General features: G+C 33.8%; 1 protein-coding gene across 2 annotated transcripts; it reads right to left on the bottom strand.

Moving 5' to 3' along the window:
- Positions 1–15: 15 nt before the first annotated feature.
- On the bottom strand, positions 16–16,236 carry LOC117786477 (ATP-binding cassette sub-family G member 1). 2 transcript variants are annotated; one of them, XM_034624763.1, is made up of 7 exons: positions 16,099–16,236; positions 11,067–11,537; positions 3,454–3,583; positions 2,244–2,782; positions 1,401–1,925; positions 1,084–1,340; positions 16–706 (listed from the first exon to the last, which is right to left on the bottom strand). In XM_034624763.1, the coding sequence occupies exons 2-7, from the start codon at positions 11,155–11,157 to the stop codon at positions 365–367; spliced, it is 1,884 nt and encodes a 627-aa protein (XP_034480654.1). In that variant the 5' UTR covers positions 11,158–11,537; positions 16,099–16,236; the 3' UTR covers positions 16–364. The 2 variants fall into 2 exon arrangements, with proteins under 2 accessions (XP_034480654.1, XP_034480655.1); XM_034624764.1 differs by having other exon boundaries at positions 11,067–11,327.
- Positions 16,237–16,352: the final 116 nt, after the last annotated feature.

Below are 16,352 nucleotides of genomic sequence, written 5' to 3'. Positions count from 1 at the left end.
TTATAAAAAATATTGAAATTCAATGTAAAAATGTATTTGTCTTTAGAAGGTATTGTTTTGGACACTATTAACCAGATATCTTACATCTAATAATGCTTACAAATTATATTATTAAAGTTTGCAGTTAACGTAAATGTGAAAGTAATTGTGAGTGGTGTGATAATTACAAATTAAGAACCTAGGGGTTTATCTAAGCACCAAAGTATCTGAGTTATATCATGATGGGGCAATCAACTGTGCACATAATACATAAGTATAACAACAATAGTTAGTAGTATGTACAGCGGTAAGTAAATCCTATTATTAGATTTGTATGTGTATAAAACCATAATCACAGCATAGATTGTAACTATATCAGGTATGCTCAGGCGTAACAGCGCTTGCGTAGACTGATATAAATAATGACGCGAAAGAAGATCATTATCAGGGCCAAGATGCCGAACTGATGCAGTATGGAGACCTTGTCAACATCGAGGAACTTTAGAAGCACCCGTGGATCACTGAAGTGACAGTAGATCTCGTCGCAGTCCAACTCCTCGCGCTGGAAGCCAAAGACGGCCAGCACCAGGGCCACCACGGCGACACGCACATAGCTGAACTTCATCAACAGATTCATGCCTCCAGTAATCTGGGGCGCAAAATCAAAGCCATATACTGCTAATCCCATGAGCGGCGCTATGATCATCGGACCCACAACACTGCCATTCTGCGGATAAATGAGAACATAACATTAGTTTTAAATGGTACCTCCCATGAATTTTGATTTTTTTTGTAAATAAAATTTAAGGAAGCCAAAATAAGGAAAGGATAAATTAGGAAATTTAAGATACAAATTTAGAAATTTAGATAAAAACTTGCGTGATTTAAAAATGTTTAACAATTAACAATGTTCCCTATTCTTTTCATATTTTGATTAAAAATTTTTATTTATTTATTTTTCTGAATTCTTGTTTTAAAATTTTAGTACTATTAGTGTGTGTCCAAATTGTTATAAGAAAACACTTTGAATGGTTTATTACGCCTAAAACTATACCCTTTGACTAAGGTTAATTAAGTGTAGCAGCATTTCAGGGATGTACTTACTGTTATGCTGAAGGTAGCGCCAATGGCCAGTCCCATGCCCTCGGCCACGAGGGAGACCATCAGACCCACGGCCACGAAAATGCAGAAGCGCCACATTTGTTCCGGCAGTCCGGACATCCAGTAAGTCACGGCCATAAACGTAAGATTGAGCAGCACCTGCAGCGGCAATCGAGATATGGTCAATGCCAGATAGTAAGGCATTAGCGTGTACCAGCGATTAAAGGTCTCCTTTTTCACCATCTTGACATCAGCTGGATCTGTAAGGATTTGTCATAAGTTTGTTGATCTAGTCAAAGATCTCTTCAAGCGTCACTTACAGCTGAGTATGGGCACCATCACTTGGGTGTAGACGATCATGAGCACGGCGCCAATGCAGAATTTGAGATGATCAAACATGCGTGCACCCTGATTGCCCAGCTGAAAGAATATCAGGCCAAAGAACAGACCGCAGAGCAAATGATGGACCAGCTGAATGGCCAAGGCAAGACGGGCACGCATTATCTTCAGCAGCATGACCCGCATCAGTACCAGGAACTGCTGTAGTCCGGATATCTCACGGCGATCCTGATGCAGGCGCTGTGTGAAGGCCTTCACCTGTCCCAGCAGTGCATCTGCTGCACCCATCAATGTGCCATCTGTGGAGGCAGCGCTGCCGGCAAAGAAAGTGGGCAGAAACTGACGTTTCGGCTGCTCCACAAATAGCGTCGTTATTGCCTGCTGCGGTTCCAGCTGTGTGCCCATCAAATCCGGCTGCTTGCCCGGATAAGTCAGTTTGCCATTGTCCGTTAGGTCGCTCAGCAGCGGCACCAACTGTCCATCCTCAGCATCGATTACTTCAATAACTGTAGTGAATCAAAAGCAATAGAATCGATCGAAAAGTTGTTTGAAGAAAGATAATTAAAATATATTAACTAAACAATATAATAAAAATATTTTTACAATTTCTTCTATAATAACAAGAGAGAAAATTAAACTTTTAAATATTTGAACCAAGTGGTTCTAATTTTTTAAGTCAACTGTACAAATAAAATTCAAAGAACCACTTTCCGTAATTTAAATCAATGTTTTTTTACATACTCGTAACCCGACTGTACTGAGTTGAGATTAGAAATTCAATGCGATTCTTTTCAAATGATTAGGTCAACGTATCGTATACTTACTGTAGTCCGAGGGGCTGTAGTGGCGTGGGCAATCGAGTTGGGCCAGTCGCAGGAAGGGTATTGTCGCTTCGGGGCTGCCCTGGTAGACGCACTGACCCTTGGCCAACACATATATGCTATCAAAGCAGTTGTAAATTGTCGCCGAGGGTTGATGGATGGTACAAACTATTGTGCGGCCCTCGCGGGCCAGTTCTTTGAGCAGGCGTATGCACTGTGCCGCTGTCACCTCATCCAGTCCGCTCGTGGGCTCGTCGAGAAAGAAGATATTGGGATTGTCCACCAGTTCGAGGGCAATCGAGAGTCGCTTGCGTTCACCGCCGCTCAATTTGTCGGCGGTGATGTTGCGTCGATGATTGAGATTGAGGTTTTTGAGTATTTTCGTGATGAGCTCTTCCTTTGTATGGCGTTGCTTTAGTTTCAGATCATAGGAGAGATTCATAAGTTCCTCGACTGTCAGCAGTGTCTGATGATGATCGTCCTGCGTTATATAACAGGCATTGTCCCGTTTCATTCTAATATTACCCTCCACGCCGGTTGTTCTGCAAATAAAACAAATCACAAATTCAAGTTTAAGAACTGAAACACAAAAAAAATATAATAGAAACAAACTAGAAATTCCTCTTACTTAAGATTAAAACAAACTAGAAATTCCTCTTTCCTATAACGAACTCCAACATATAACGAAACCAAAGTGCTTGACTGACCTTCATAATGATCCATTCAATGCTATTTGTTGAACTTTGTTTTCTGATGGGACGATGACTAAGCACCTATTAAAACTTAATAAATATATACTATATAGGATTCCTAATCAATATATCATTTTTGGCATTTATAAACTATTTTTGTGCTGTTCGTCACATAACGAATCTTTAAAAACAAGGAAAATTAATATTCAAAGTGACTAGCCAATTAAAAAATTTAACTTTAAATTGGTTATTATTGTCATTATAGTTGTAGTTGCATACAACGATTAAATGAATTTTAAAACGGTATCCTAAATTTGTATATCTTCATGTGTAGAGGTTCTATGCTAGTCGACCATCACAGTTCTACCCACCATATATGATACCAGAATTGTAGAGAGTATATATATACGTAGTATTAAAATTTTAATTTGGTCCAACCAGGTCTAACTTGTTTGTAGGGTATAGCGTATATTAATTTAACTTACAAAAGTCATGTTTGATTTTTCACAATTTTTGCTTACCTGAAACCCGAAATCGCATTCAGCAAACTGCTTTTTCCTGCCCCCGAGGGGCCCATAATAGCCGAGAGTTGTCCATTACGGAAACTGCCGCTTACGCCTTTCAAAATTTGCCGTTGTCCGGTTACGCGAACTGCAAAATCAAAACAAAAATGAAAATTAGAATCCGAATAAGAATGAGGTATTTTGAAAGGCGCTAACAATTCGAGAAAAACACGTTAACAAATGCGTCGCATTATTTCTAGTTAAGAACTTACGAAGAATATGCTAAGTTTACCTATCGAATTTGTAGAAGAAACCAATATAATATACGATGACGAGGCAATTTCTATTTCTACTGTCAATCAGACAACTCTTTGTTTATTAGCTCCATTCGTTTCGACAATTTATAAGCATGACAACGCTACCACTAGTGATGTTTTCTTGTCTTGAAATAATTTCGGATCTAATAATAAATTGAGTTTTATTGCAAATTACGTTCTGTATAATGCATTTACTCTGAAGAAGGCTTAATACGCTTTATTATTGGTTATTAAAAGAGTTTTATTTTCTTAAAAATACTATTATATTTATCTTACCGATCGGAAACTTACTGAAGTTATTCCGTTTCAAACTATTCAAAACATGTTTTTGTGTCTTAAAGCATAGTTTATTATGTTAATTACTACGATAATCAAATTTTGGCGTAATCCGAAAGGGAGTGCCATTAAAACTAAACTGAACTATAAACGGCACGCGTAATTAAGAGTTTAAAGTTATCCGATGAAACTAGATAATCTAAACGAGCTTTGAAATAGTTACGAGTAAAGTGTTGATTAGTGATGATAATTGGTTTCATTTAGAGTTAATTACGTTTAATTGAAAGAACGAGATTTTTTTATATTGTTAGCATTTATTTATTCCATAATCTCCAAGCACGTGTAGTGCGAATATGTGTCAATGTTCAATGAGCCTTATCAGTAGCCTTGAATTACTCTGCAAATATGATGCGAATAAATAGGTTACATTAACTGACACAATTAACATTTATGTCATCTTCCTTCTACCGAGTACACATTGTTGTTAATATTAATTATAGCTTGAAATTAGATTATATGTTGCAATCAGTAAGTGCGGAAATGTTGTTCGCATCCCTACAAATAAGGGAGATAGTACATTTCGTAATCTGAGACAATTAAAAAATAAACTATTGATTATTAATATATTACGTAACTAAATTAGTAGACTGTCATTATATTCAAAAGAAAGCTAGAATTTACAATTGATCTGACACTGACCTGCTCGAGATTAGAGAACCGAATGCATTGAATGCAAAGATCTCACAGTCTATAGATAGATTTCACAATCAATAGTATAAGTTGCAAACTTGAACTTTGTTTCTATTAATTTGTCATAAATTGCATTGAATTTAAATCTGACATTGTCACTAAGAGATGCACAAGTCTTAGAAAATTAAAGTCATATTCATAAAGTGTAAAATTTAAAGGGCAACTTTTTATAGCGAATATATTGTAATTTATCAAATTGACTAAATTAAAAATCTCTCAATGTATTTCTTATAGAGGTTCAGACAGCTGTCTACCTAAAAAGGATGTTTTATATCAATTTATGTGAATTGATTTAATGAGAATAGACATTTGAGCAATTATTAGTTAGCTTAAACATTTAAATAATATTCATGGTTCTCAAGTTTGTTTGGCTCATTAATCATCAGTGTTATTTTAATTACTTGATTGATACTTCTGAAAAGATATTAAAGTTCTCCGACAAATTATAGAACCAAGGCTCGTAGTTGATCGCTTAATAACACTAGCAATTCGTACGGACCTCCCAGGGGTATTCAATTTGAAATTGGAATTCCTTGCACTATGATCGTAGATCAAAGAAGGTCAGTGACAACACCATAACTTGTCAACAAGTACGAATACGAAAAGTAGTAAATTTTAAGAGCGGAGTACGATGTGAGTATATATTTGTCGATTATAGACCAGTGGCCAAGTTTACATATCAATTAGCCTCCCCAGTACTCTGTCTGACAGTACGTCCCTCTGTCCATCTGTCCATCTGTTTGTCTGTCAGTTGATCAAACAACAAGAGTTGCGTTGTCATATTCTGTTTGAGTTTGTTTAAGAAAAACTGACGAATTCTGAAATCGAGTTTTTTTCAGCTATATATTACTATTTGATTGGTATTTTGTTAACATCGTAGAGATGGGTGCGTGTAAGGTACAAAAAATTTAATTTCATTTCATTTGAAAATATTTTAACATCTTAAAAAATTTTTTTTTATATTTTTATTATCCTCAGGTTCCTCAATGTAGCATTATTGTTTGTTTTATTATTTAACATTTTATATTGCTTAAAACTTGTGATTAACATTACTAAATATTAAAATAATAATCTTATTTATCGTGTCACGAAAAAAAAACACGATCAGCGACCAAATTGTGATCTTTGGTTACCAATAACGCCCACAGGCGCCGGCGGAGTTAACCTAAAGAAAAAAATACAAGTATGAGTACGATAACGAGTACGAGTACCCGAACGTCAAGTGAGTCACAAAGACAAAATGCGACGTGACCAATTTGTGAATTCAATACACAATTTGAGTGTCCGGGTGGGCAGAGCGCGGCTTGACCAGACTGTAGAACGTGCCGACAAGATAACTCAGTTCAGTTTTGATCGCATTTCGAGTACTCGAATTATTCATACAACTAAAAAAATGTGCAAATTCATTAAAAATTCATATATGCATCTGTATTACATATACAACTTTAAGAATTTTTTTTATCTTCTGAGATATTATATTCCAATTATCGCAAGTTTGCTACAAATTTAAATTTCATTACCAAGTACCTGAAAATTAATATGGCAAACGCGACTTTGTTGTAGGTAAGATCGCAATACCAGACAACTTTTACTATACGTATTTTACTATACCTATTGTATAAGAACCATCTAGTTAAAGGGCGGAATAGTTAGGAGTGGCTTTATTGAGAGTCTCTTTGGGGGATTAACGAACTGTAGAATGCACAATTTGCAATTCTATTGTAAGTAGATTTAAACGATCAGTAGTGTTTGATCAATTATACTCGTATATGCAATACTTAATATTAAGTCCCAGTGGTAGTTAGTACCCATTTTAAATAATTGCCTAGAAGTCCCTAAATGTCAGTTATTACATGCAGCCTTTGCAAGCCTAGTTAAATAAATTACATTAGATAAGATTTAATTGATTTACATCCCTCGAATGTCAATTAATCATCTATGAATGGTTTACAATACATCTTTAAGAAAATATTGAATTTACTAGCAGCTTCTAACTTATTATTATTAGATGAGCTCAAGTAATAATATTATATAATAATTATTATGGGTTAAACTTAATTCTTATATAAAACCACTAGTTATTTTTCAAGTGTTTGCCCTATATTTATAGTAATTGCTTATATTAATTGCCCTTATGATGTATTCTGACATTAATAATACATATTAGTCAATATCTCTGATGTTTCAATCACAAATGAACGCAATGAATACATTAATTTTTCTATTAAGTTTAATATAAAGTGCTTTGTATTTCTATATATCGACTTATATTGTCATTATATTTAAAATAAATTGTATTACATTATTTCATTCATAGATATATCTCTACATTTGCATTTTTGAACTATTACTGATCATATTATTATCAATCTTATTTTATTTTAAACTGAACTCTTCCCACATATCATTGTTTATTTATAATAATATAACTAAGATGTATTGAGAGTAACCTGCTTATTATACCAAATATATGCTTATACGCAATAAAGACAACCTTGAGATAAGCTTCATTTGTTTTTCCCCATTCGGTTTATATTCCAATTCACATTGATTGCATTGGGGAAGTTGCCGCACTTTTGTCGGCATTGCAAACGCAGAGAAAAAAAAACAGCGAGCAAGAGGGAAAGAAAGACAGATCGAGAGAGAAAGATTGATTAGTAATCAGCTGCATTGCTTATAGTACTTTCTATATATAATGTAAGTAAGAACTAAGATGAGATCTTGAAATTTTGACCCTTAAAAGCAAGCAAGTGCGGAAAACTTTAGAGTAAATTTTGCGTAATGATTGGAATGAGTTTCTGAGTTATTCTTTTAATAGATATAATCACAGATCCATAAAGGGATTTCTTGAGCTACTCTCGAAGTTTTAAAACTTTTATACTATACATAAACAAATAAAAAATTCGATTCTCTGTGACTTATATATGTATGCACCTAGTATTTAAATACCCAGACAGCTAAAGCTCTCTTTTGCATATTCACATAATTCGAAAAAAAGATAGAAAGTGTTTTGAGTAAAATGGGAAATTCCACAGCGAGTTGCAATGAAAGCGTTGATTTAAGGGGGGTTGCAGAGGTGCAGAACAGGTGCCGAAAGCAGGGGAAAGAGGAAAATTATTCAATCAAAGTTGGTCAATTGTTGTAGTTGCCTTTTTGCGCTGTAAGGCCTAAGCATAATCTGGTTGTGTTGTTATTGTTGCTCATGCCCCATTCGGTGAGCATAATGCTCATAATGATGTTGATGCTGTGCCCATGCTCATAATGATGTTTTGCGCCAACAATATAATTTTCATTTTCTGCCTGCCCGGTCAGTTTGAGGAAGTCGCATACACAAGTTGCTGCGCACAATTTGTAGTTACATATATACAGTACATCTATACATCTATACATACATACAAAATATGCATAAATACATACCATATACATATGTATATATGCACATACTTATCGCCTATTGTGATATTTCACATGCGGCAAACGAGTCACATTTAGCGACATCGCTCGCCTCCCACTGCAAGTTGCACATGGCGTATGAGTGACGTTGATTAACTGTGATTATTGCCCAAGCCACGAGTTGTTCGTCAATAACTCAGCAACAACAAAAATCTGCCATTGAAGAATACAAGAAGTAAATCTAAAATAAACTGAATATTTTTCAATTGCATAGAGAAGAACATACATACAAATACAGCGCTTACGATTAATAAATACAATAGATGAAGACACAGGGAAGCAGGAAAGACAGATTAATTATTATTTATAGTAACAGAATTAATTAAGAAAAGGGAAGAGTAATGTGTCCAATATTTAGTTGTGCAACAAACTGGATTTTAACAAACTATTTCTATAAAAATAATTAAAGCTGCACGTGCTCACATTATTACAGAAAGAATACTCAATCGTAAAAAAAAAACTTAATATGCGATAAAATGATTGATTTCAACTAAAATTACACGTGCAGCTATTAAAAAATTGCAGCCAACTCTCAAAGTAAATGAACCCTTTAAAACAAAATACAAGCGAAAATTCACTCAAAAGCCAGATTCTAAAAATCATTTTGATTAATTTAACAGCCGTTTCTCAAACACTTTATAAGCCTATAATGCCCACTGTATCTTATTGGTATGGAAAATGATCAGAATTGTACTTTGGAATAAATCCATTACACCGTTTCTATAATCCCATTTATTTTATGTAAATAGTTATTTTTTAAGTAGTTGATTAGACTGTGATGCCCACAGTATCTTAAAACGTACGCGACAGCTTTAATTGAAATAGACTGAGAGTTCAGACTGGATATATACGAGAATTTATACTACAATATATAAGCTTTTACTTGATTTCAACTGATACTATTGAAGAGGATTGTGAAAATAAGTTTCATATATTATGGTGGATCAGCTTAAAAAAGAGCCTAGAGTTCAGTTACGAGTCTTTGAGTTAAGAGAACGATGATCGAATGAAATATGCTGAGCCATTTGCATTTTTTAATGCAAATCAAATCCAACAAATTTCAAATACGAGAAGCAAATGACAAATGAATCGTACTCTGAACTTGAGGGGCTGCCAAGTATTTTGGCATGAAGTACGTGTTGATTTCAGATTGGTTTCCATTTTGTGTGTCAAGTGTTACTGTGTGCTCTATGGGGTAAACAACAAGTCAAGACATTGGCCGATCGAAACTTGTTTCACGTTGCAAGCGGCAAGTTGCATGCAATAAACGAGAATTGGGCGCAACACCAAAGTGAGGAAGACGCCAAAATACCAAATGTGTCCACTCAGTTGACCATCAGCATCGGCTAACTGACCAAATGCCACTGCAATTCCATTTGACAAGCAGTACAAAATGTCACTAAGCATGTGATCGGGAGATATTTTATATAAAAGATATAAGTACTTCTTGGGGCTATCCCACAGAATCGTTCACAGGGCAAGTTTACTGTATATACAGGGTATACATCTACAATTCTAATTAAGTCGCGAATAAGAATAAAAGAATTCAAGTGCAAAATAAAATCTGTTTTCAAGTCAATGACTCAACTGAGTCGCTTTTGTGTTTCACGCGATTACTGGGTATATGAATATAATTCTTTGTTGTTGTTAAAGTTCTGATTTAAAAGTGTTAGAAATTATTTACTTTCTTAATTCCGCTTCAGCACACATCCGAATTAAAGTTCCTTCTGTTTCATTCTGTCGAATGGTACACAGCACATAAATTTTGAGGTTACAGGGTATACATTTAAAATTGTATGTTGCAATTAATGTTAGCTGTAACAACAATAGAAGCGTAAACTACTTCTTTTTTAGTTTATTTACCCGCCAGCTCGAATAATTATGGAACACTTAGCGCTTGGCCAGACAACAAGTAATTGCCAAATAGCTTAAAAGACCGCAACAAAGACAACACTTCAATTGCACGAGACTTGTAACACGATGAAAAATGCACCTCTAAATAAAATGGAAAATAAAGTAAAAGAGCTACAAAATACATACGAGTACAAGTAAAATATATAAACTAGAAACTAAGCTTCAAGCAATGCCAAATGTCGAGTTAACATTGGAACAGAGCCATCAAAGTGGGCAATACCTACAACTCGTCAACTATGGTTAGAAACCAAGGAAAGTAATGCTCGTATAACTACAGACTTTATATGATATGATTATTACGCTGTTGGATTGTGAAATTTCTAACAGGTTCACGAATTGTATGTTATAAAAGTGATTTTAGCTTTTGCAACTTTAAAATATAAACTAAATTTTATATAATTACCATAAAGCATAAATGTAATAGGAAAAGTTGCAATTTTATTCGGTTTAGTTGCACCATCTTATGGTGATGTAAATCCAAACTTTGAAACGCATTTAGTACCGAAAAAACCGAAAAAATATTAAATTGACTTTTCGATCAATCGAGAAATAATACATCGAGTTACAAATATCGAGCTATCGCAAAATACTTTAATTTCAAAAAGCGCCAAGTGGAAGATATGGAAAAAAAAGGACAGTAATAGAGAAAAATTAAATTTCCCGTTTTTGATGAAGAATCAGAAGCAAATTAGATGACAACTTATGATAAAAATTACATTTCGCAAGGAAATCGGACAATAGAAAATATGGACAATAATGGAGAAAAATTGAATTTTTTAAATTTGATTCAGAAACAAAATAGAGGCCAAATAATGATTAAATTGACATTTCGCAAGGAAATCGGTTAAGCTTGCGAAGTTAAGACAGTTTGAGTAATTATATAAATATAATAATATAATTAAATTATTTTTGAATACTTACAAAAATTTGTGCGCTGATCGACTGAATAAAAAACATCCTGAAATTCCACATCCTTGGACTGTTTTGTCAGAAGGCCGCGCGTTGTATCCATTTTGTATTATTTTCAGTAATGTTTTGAGTTGATGTACCAAAACTGTTTTATTTCTATTTAATGCAACTTTGGTAGAATGCTATTAAACGATAAATTTGGAAAAGATCTCTTTAAGTTTCTGTCGTTGTTGTAGCTATTTTACGTGTCACTTTTTCGGAATGTTTCATTACCTGCGCAAACCGAACGGGGATTGATTAGTTAAAGGTTTTACTATTATTTTATTTGTGTTTTGCTTCTGCTATTGTTTTTGCCGAGCAGCACGCATAATTTGTTGTTGTTTTTATTATTGTGATTGTTTTGTTTTGCTTCTGAACTTTTCTGAATATTACGGATCGCTTTGTTTTGGTTTGTGCGGCGTCTGCATTGCCGCCGATTACGCGCTGAAAATATTAAATTAATCATTATCAATTTTGCGTTTATGGCATTAATGAAGAGGGGAAAAGGGGAACGAAGTTGTAAAGCGTGTCAGCAACAACAACAAACAGTCGTAGCAATGTTATCTTTTCATTCGTTTCGGGTTCTTTCTTTCCAATATTTTTTTTCTTTTTTGCTGTTTCGGCCTTGAAAAAACATTGATAATCTATTGTTGGGATTGTTGCTATAATGGGTGTTCCATTTGTCGTTGTTGTTGTCGCTGTTGCTAGTAGTATCAGCTGCATAAATTCGCAGTTGGCATTCCTAGAACCACACGCCTCATTATCCATGTGCCAACCTTAGAATTTCGACACTCGCATCGATCTATGCATTTTTATTATCTACTTAAGGCTCCACCATTATTTTATTGATAATATTTATTTATTTATTTGCGTGTGGGTGTTCCAAAGCAGGGAGCGGGTACTATGCTTTAGTACTATAACATGTCAATGACCCAATCTTTGAATAATTGTAAATTAAAAGCCTTTTGCAAAAATAAAAACATCAACTGAACTTTGTTTTATTTGTAAATCAGTTGAAATCGAAGTTTTACAAAAATAACAAATATATTTTATACTAATAAATATTTCATTTCATTGTTTTTCTTAAATGTTGAGATCATTAGCATGTATGGCACTTAAATATGCAAATGTTCTTTTTCATCAGGTCCCAGTAAGTATAAATAAAGTGACTCGGCGAATTCTCGGCGTCAATGAAAACAGGTTAATGATTTTGATTAGGCGAAGCTGAAAACTGGAATAGGACTCTTTATATCACCTGCGACCTGCTAATTAGAAGAGTTCAGTCCATGATTATTAAGGGGACAGGTTAAAACCGGTAACTTTTAATCCTGGCCTGGGGATCAGATTAGTTGACATGGTTACCCATTGAAATTAATAATACACGATATAATCAGAGGCATGATTCTTGTTGAAGTTAACCTGACAACCGTTGTCAATTCCGATCCTTACGAGCCGTCTTTATTGTTGACCGTTAAGCCAAGTTGAAGAAACGTTTAAAAGCTGACGAGACACGCTTGCGTGTAGACAACTCACGACACTGGATTAGAGCAAGACAATGACGAGAAGAGAAGCGAAGCGAAGTGAAGCAAGAAGAGATGTGAGAAGCTCATCAGAACTGTGACTCGTTGTTTGTCAGCTGAACCCGTCAGTTTGATCACGTTTGTTCCGCTTTTAGCACCGCGACCATATCACAGATCTATCAAGTCTCATCTCAACGCCGTCGCTCAAATGGGGTAATAACATATGAATGTTTACTGTTGGTAAACAGAATAACAAAATAGTTGTTATGATGCATTAATTGTATTAACATTTAGCAAATGCTTCCTAGATGCACAGTAAATAACAGCAGATCAAATGCTAATACTGTAATACCAATTATGTAAATATTTTTGACTTCTATAGCCTTGGATTGGTTTTAATCAAAATAATTTCGGCTCCTTTAAACAGCATAGTTTAATGCAGATTCAAATATAGAGTTGTGTTTTTAGATCATTGTTCTTAAATATTCTTATTTTATATTAATATAACTTAAGTTTATATATATGTAAAACAGCTTCCAGACGCTTTAGATTTAAATTTAAAAGTTTTTAAAATTATAAAATTTAAATTTTATTTTTTTGTCGTCTGCTAACATCTACAAATTAAGTAAATCTTAAGCTATAGTAATATAAAGGTAAACAAAAATTGTATGGGGAACACCCTGTATAAGGTATTCTCACGTCAATACAAACACAAAATACGCGTACTTTGGTTTCAGCTCTGATTTGCGTCCATTTATTAACCTCTTTAATGTATTTGGCGTCGTCTGATTCTGTATTGGATTAATGCAAGAACTTCTGCCTGTCGAGCAAAAACTTGTTTTCTGAATTTCTGCACTTATAAATACTCCAGCGAAGAAGCCTTTTTATGACTAAAGACTGAAGATCATAAAAAACCAAATGAAACTCGGACTAATTCAAGTAAATTAAACTAGGAAATACACGAAAATTGCCCCATTTTAAAATGCATCAATTTGCATATACACAAATTCAAAGCATAATATGCTAATTACTGATGTCAGATATTCCGCAATGTCGTACTACAATTTCTAGATTGGGGAACTTTTGACTCATGTTGAGCATGATGTATTATATTTGCTTTACTTGGCATGAGTACGATTTCAATAATTCATTAAAGTGATTTTCAGGTGTCTGCTTATCGAATTACAAAAATACCTGTTTTATTGCCAATTCCAAATAAGTGTGGGTAAATTTCAGTTTTTTTTTTATAGCGACAGAAGTAATTGAATAATTGCATTGACAAATAAAAAAACTTTCTTTTTGTTGAATTAATTAAGGTTTCAATAACCTGCATTCTTAAATAGTAGGAAGTTATAAAATTATTCTTTTGTTCATACGTATTAATAGAAAATATTTCTCATAGTGAGATATATTTGTGCTGGCTACAGGTTATTGCGTAGTCGAGTTGAGTACCCTCGGCTTTTCTATTGCTCATTTGTAAAATTAATTGCACTTTGTCACGTTTTTTCTAAAAAAAAAAATGGATTTTTAAATATTTATATGATTATTTTGTGGGTATCTAATAAAGTAGTTTTGATTTAATTAGCAATTGCTATTAAATATTCATGAGTTGCATAAAACTATAAATAATTGTACATAGACTTTATAATCATCTTGCATTATTGCTAAATCAAATTGAATAAATACTTGATTGACAATCCTTCAAAAAAAAAAAAAAAATGTGAAAAGATAATGATTATTGGCCAAAAATTGTGTTTATGGGTTAAAGAAACCCTCTAGAATGTCAAATGTCAACCTGAGCATCATTTTGCAATTGTTTAAGTCACTTAACTGAAATTTTATTTACGATACAGCTTTAATAACATATCGTAAAATTTAAATAGTTAAAGTTTTATATATGTGGCATTTATCACACTTTTCAAAATCATTAATCACAGGTCTGATTGCCTTTTAATGACCTATGAACAATGAATTCAGACTCATCATTGTGCTTATCACGTTCCGATCGGTTGAATTTAGATTCGTCTATATGAATACGAGAACCGTAAATCCCGCTCGTCTCCCAGCCATAACAAAGAACTGACACAATGAGTGGGAACTGTGGAACAGCTAATTTTTTATAATAACAATATGCGACTGATTCTCTTTCTATGATTTGGAAGGGTCCAGAGTTTCAAAGTACAATTAATTCAATGATTAATTCCGGTTCCTGGGTATTTGATAATTATATAAAGAATAATAATGTGAGTAATGCCGAAAACTCTAGAGATTATTGCATTTAGGTTCATTTAAGATAGCACTTTTTATTACTGCATTAAATATGCTTATAAGGCTTTCAGCCTCTTAAAATACTTGTTTAATCAACATGGGGCAGAGATTTATAACTAAAGTCGCGTGTCAATTAATTAATACTGCCGCCAATGCACTGTTGATAACCACAGAGCAATTAAAGTTGTTATATTACATTTACATTTGTTATATTATATTTACTTACTGGCTTTTCATCACTTTTTCTCATTTTAGATTTAAAATTTCAAACTTTATATAATATACGTGTAATTCGATTTTTTAATTTTAAATGTTCAGTTCATTGTCGTTTCTACGCCAAAGTGGTTTGAAAGAGCCTTTTTCTTGAATATTCCTTAGAGTGCTTCTATATTGCATTTTTATTAACCAAAATTGGTCTAAAGTGCTGTGAATTCGATCTTAATTATTATACTCAACATATGTATCAGTCAGTAACTGTTTTTACAAGTATAAAAAATAAATTAATAATGCTTTGATTTTAATATAGTTAAACTCAATGGGTCTTGTTTATTTTTAAACTTGTTCTTGGAACAATAAGCAACTCTTAAAGAATAAGAACAAATAAAACAAAATTTGTAAAGATTTTTTTAGAAAACTAAAAAATGTACTTTTTGAAAACGTTAAAAGAGTTATCTGACTAACTGTAAATATCAGTAGGGCGCAACAGGGCGCCGCACAGGAGTGTCCCTCCACACACCCACAACAGAGTATTTGTGAGCATGTGTGTGTAAACACTAAAAGCAAACGAATAAAGCAAGATTGCAATAAAACTTGCACGCACTTCTTAAGCACGTATCTTTGTGTTAATACCACACACACACACACACCCACAATTACACCTACATATATACAAATGTGTATGTGTATCTTTTATTGCATTTTGCAGATGTTATGCGCGAATGACAAACACACAAATGCATTTAACACGTTGCAAGCTTCCTTTGTGACCAAAAGCCAAAACCAAAACAACAGCAACAACAGCAACAACTACAACAATACACAAAAGGCCCGCAAGTACACACACCACACAAGGAAAAGAAGGCGCAACAGAAAGTGCAACAGCTAACTGTCGCTTTCAACAAACTGTTATTATTATTTATTTATTTTTATTATAATTAATTGTTAACTTCAACTTAACTATGTACCTATTTGTGTCTGGTCAAATTGATTTCACTCACAATTGGCATTAATTTTGTTTATCCGCTGCTGCACACTCTCGTATTTATTATTGTTATCAAAAAACCAGCAAAATCGCGAAGTTTTCAAACCACAAGACCGAAGAAGTAAACGCGTCCAAACTTAGCGGCGATACGGAAACAACTGAGCGAAAAACAACGAAGTCGTGAATGTTCACATTCGTCAACTACATCAATGTGTATGTGTGTGTGAGAATGGGTGCGCTTGTGTATCTCTGTGAGTGGGGGCAGGAGCA

The sequence above is a fragment of the Drosophila innubila genome (genome assembly GCF_004354385.1).
Source record: "Drosophila innubila isolate TH190305 chromosome 3L unlocalized genomic scaffold, UK_Dinn_1.0 0_D_3L, whole genome shotgun sequence".
NCBI classification, from domain to species: domain Eukaryota; kingdom Metazoa; phylum Arthropoda; class Insecta; order Diptera; family Drosophilidae; genus Drosophila; species Drosophila innubila.
This window is presented reverse-complemented; position numbering and strand designations above follow the sequence as displayed.

Bases quoted from the DNA above. Each gene is read 5' to 3' on its own strand.
- LOC117786477 (XM_034624763.1), bottom strand. From the start codon at position 11,157: ATGGATACAACGCGCGGCCTTCTGACAAAACAGTCCAAGGATGTGGAA. The intron at 1,926-2,243 runs GTAAGTATACGA...GATTCACTACAG, and splicing joins CTACAGCCCCTCGGACTACA to TTATTGAAGTAATCGATGCT. The intron at 1,341-1,400 runs GTAAGTGACGCT...AAATCCTTACAG, and splicing joins GATGGTGCCCATACTCAGCT to ATCCAGCTGATGTCAAGATG.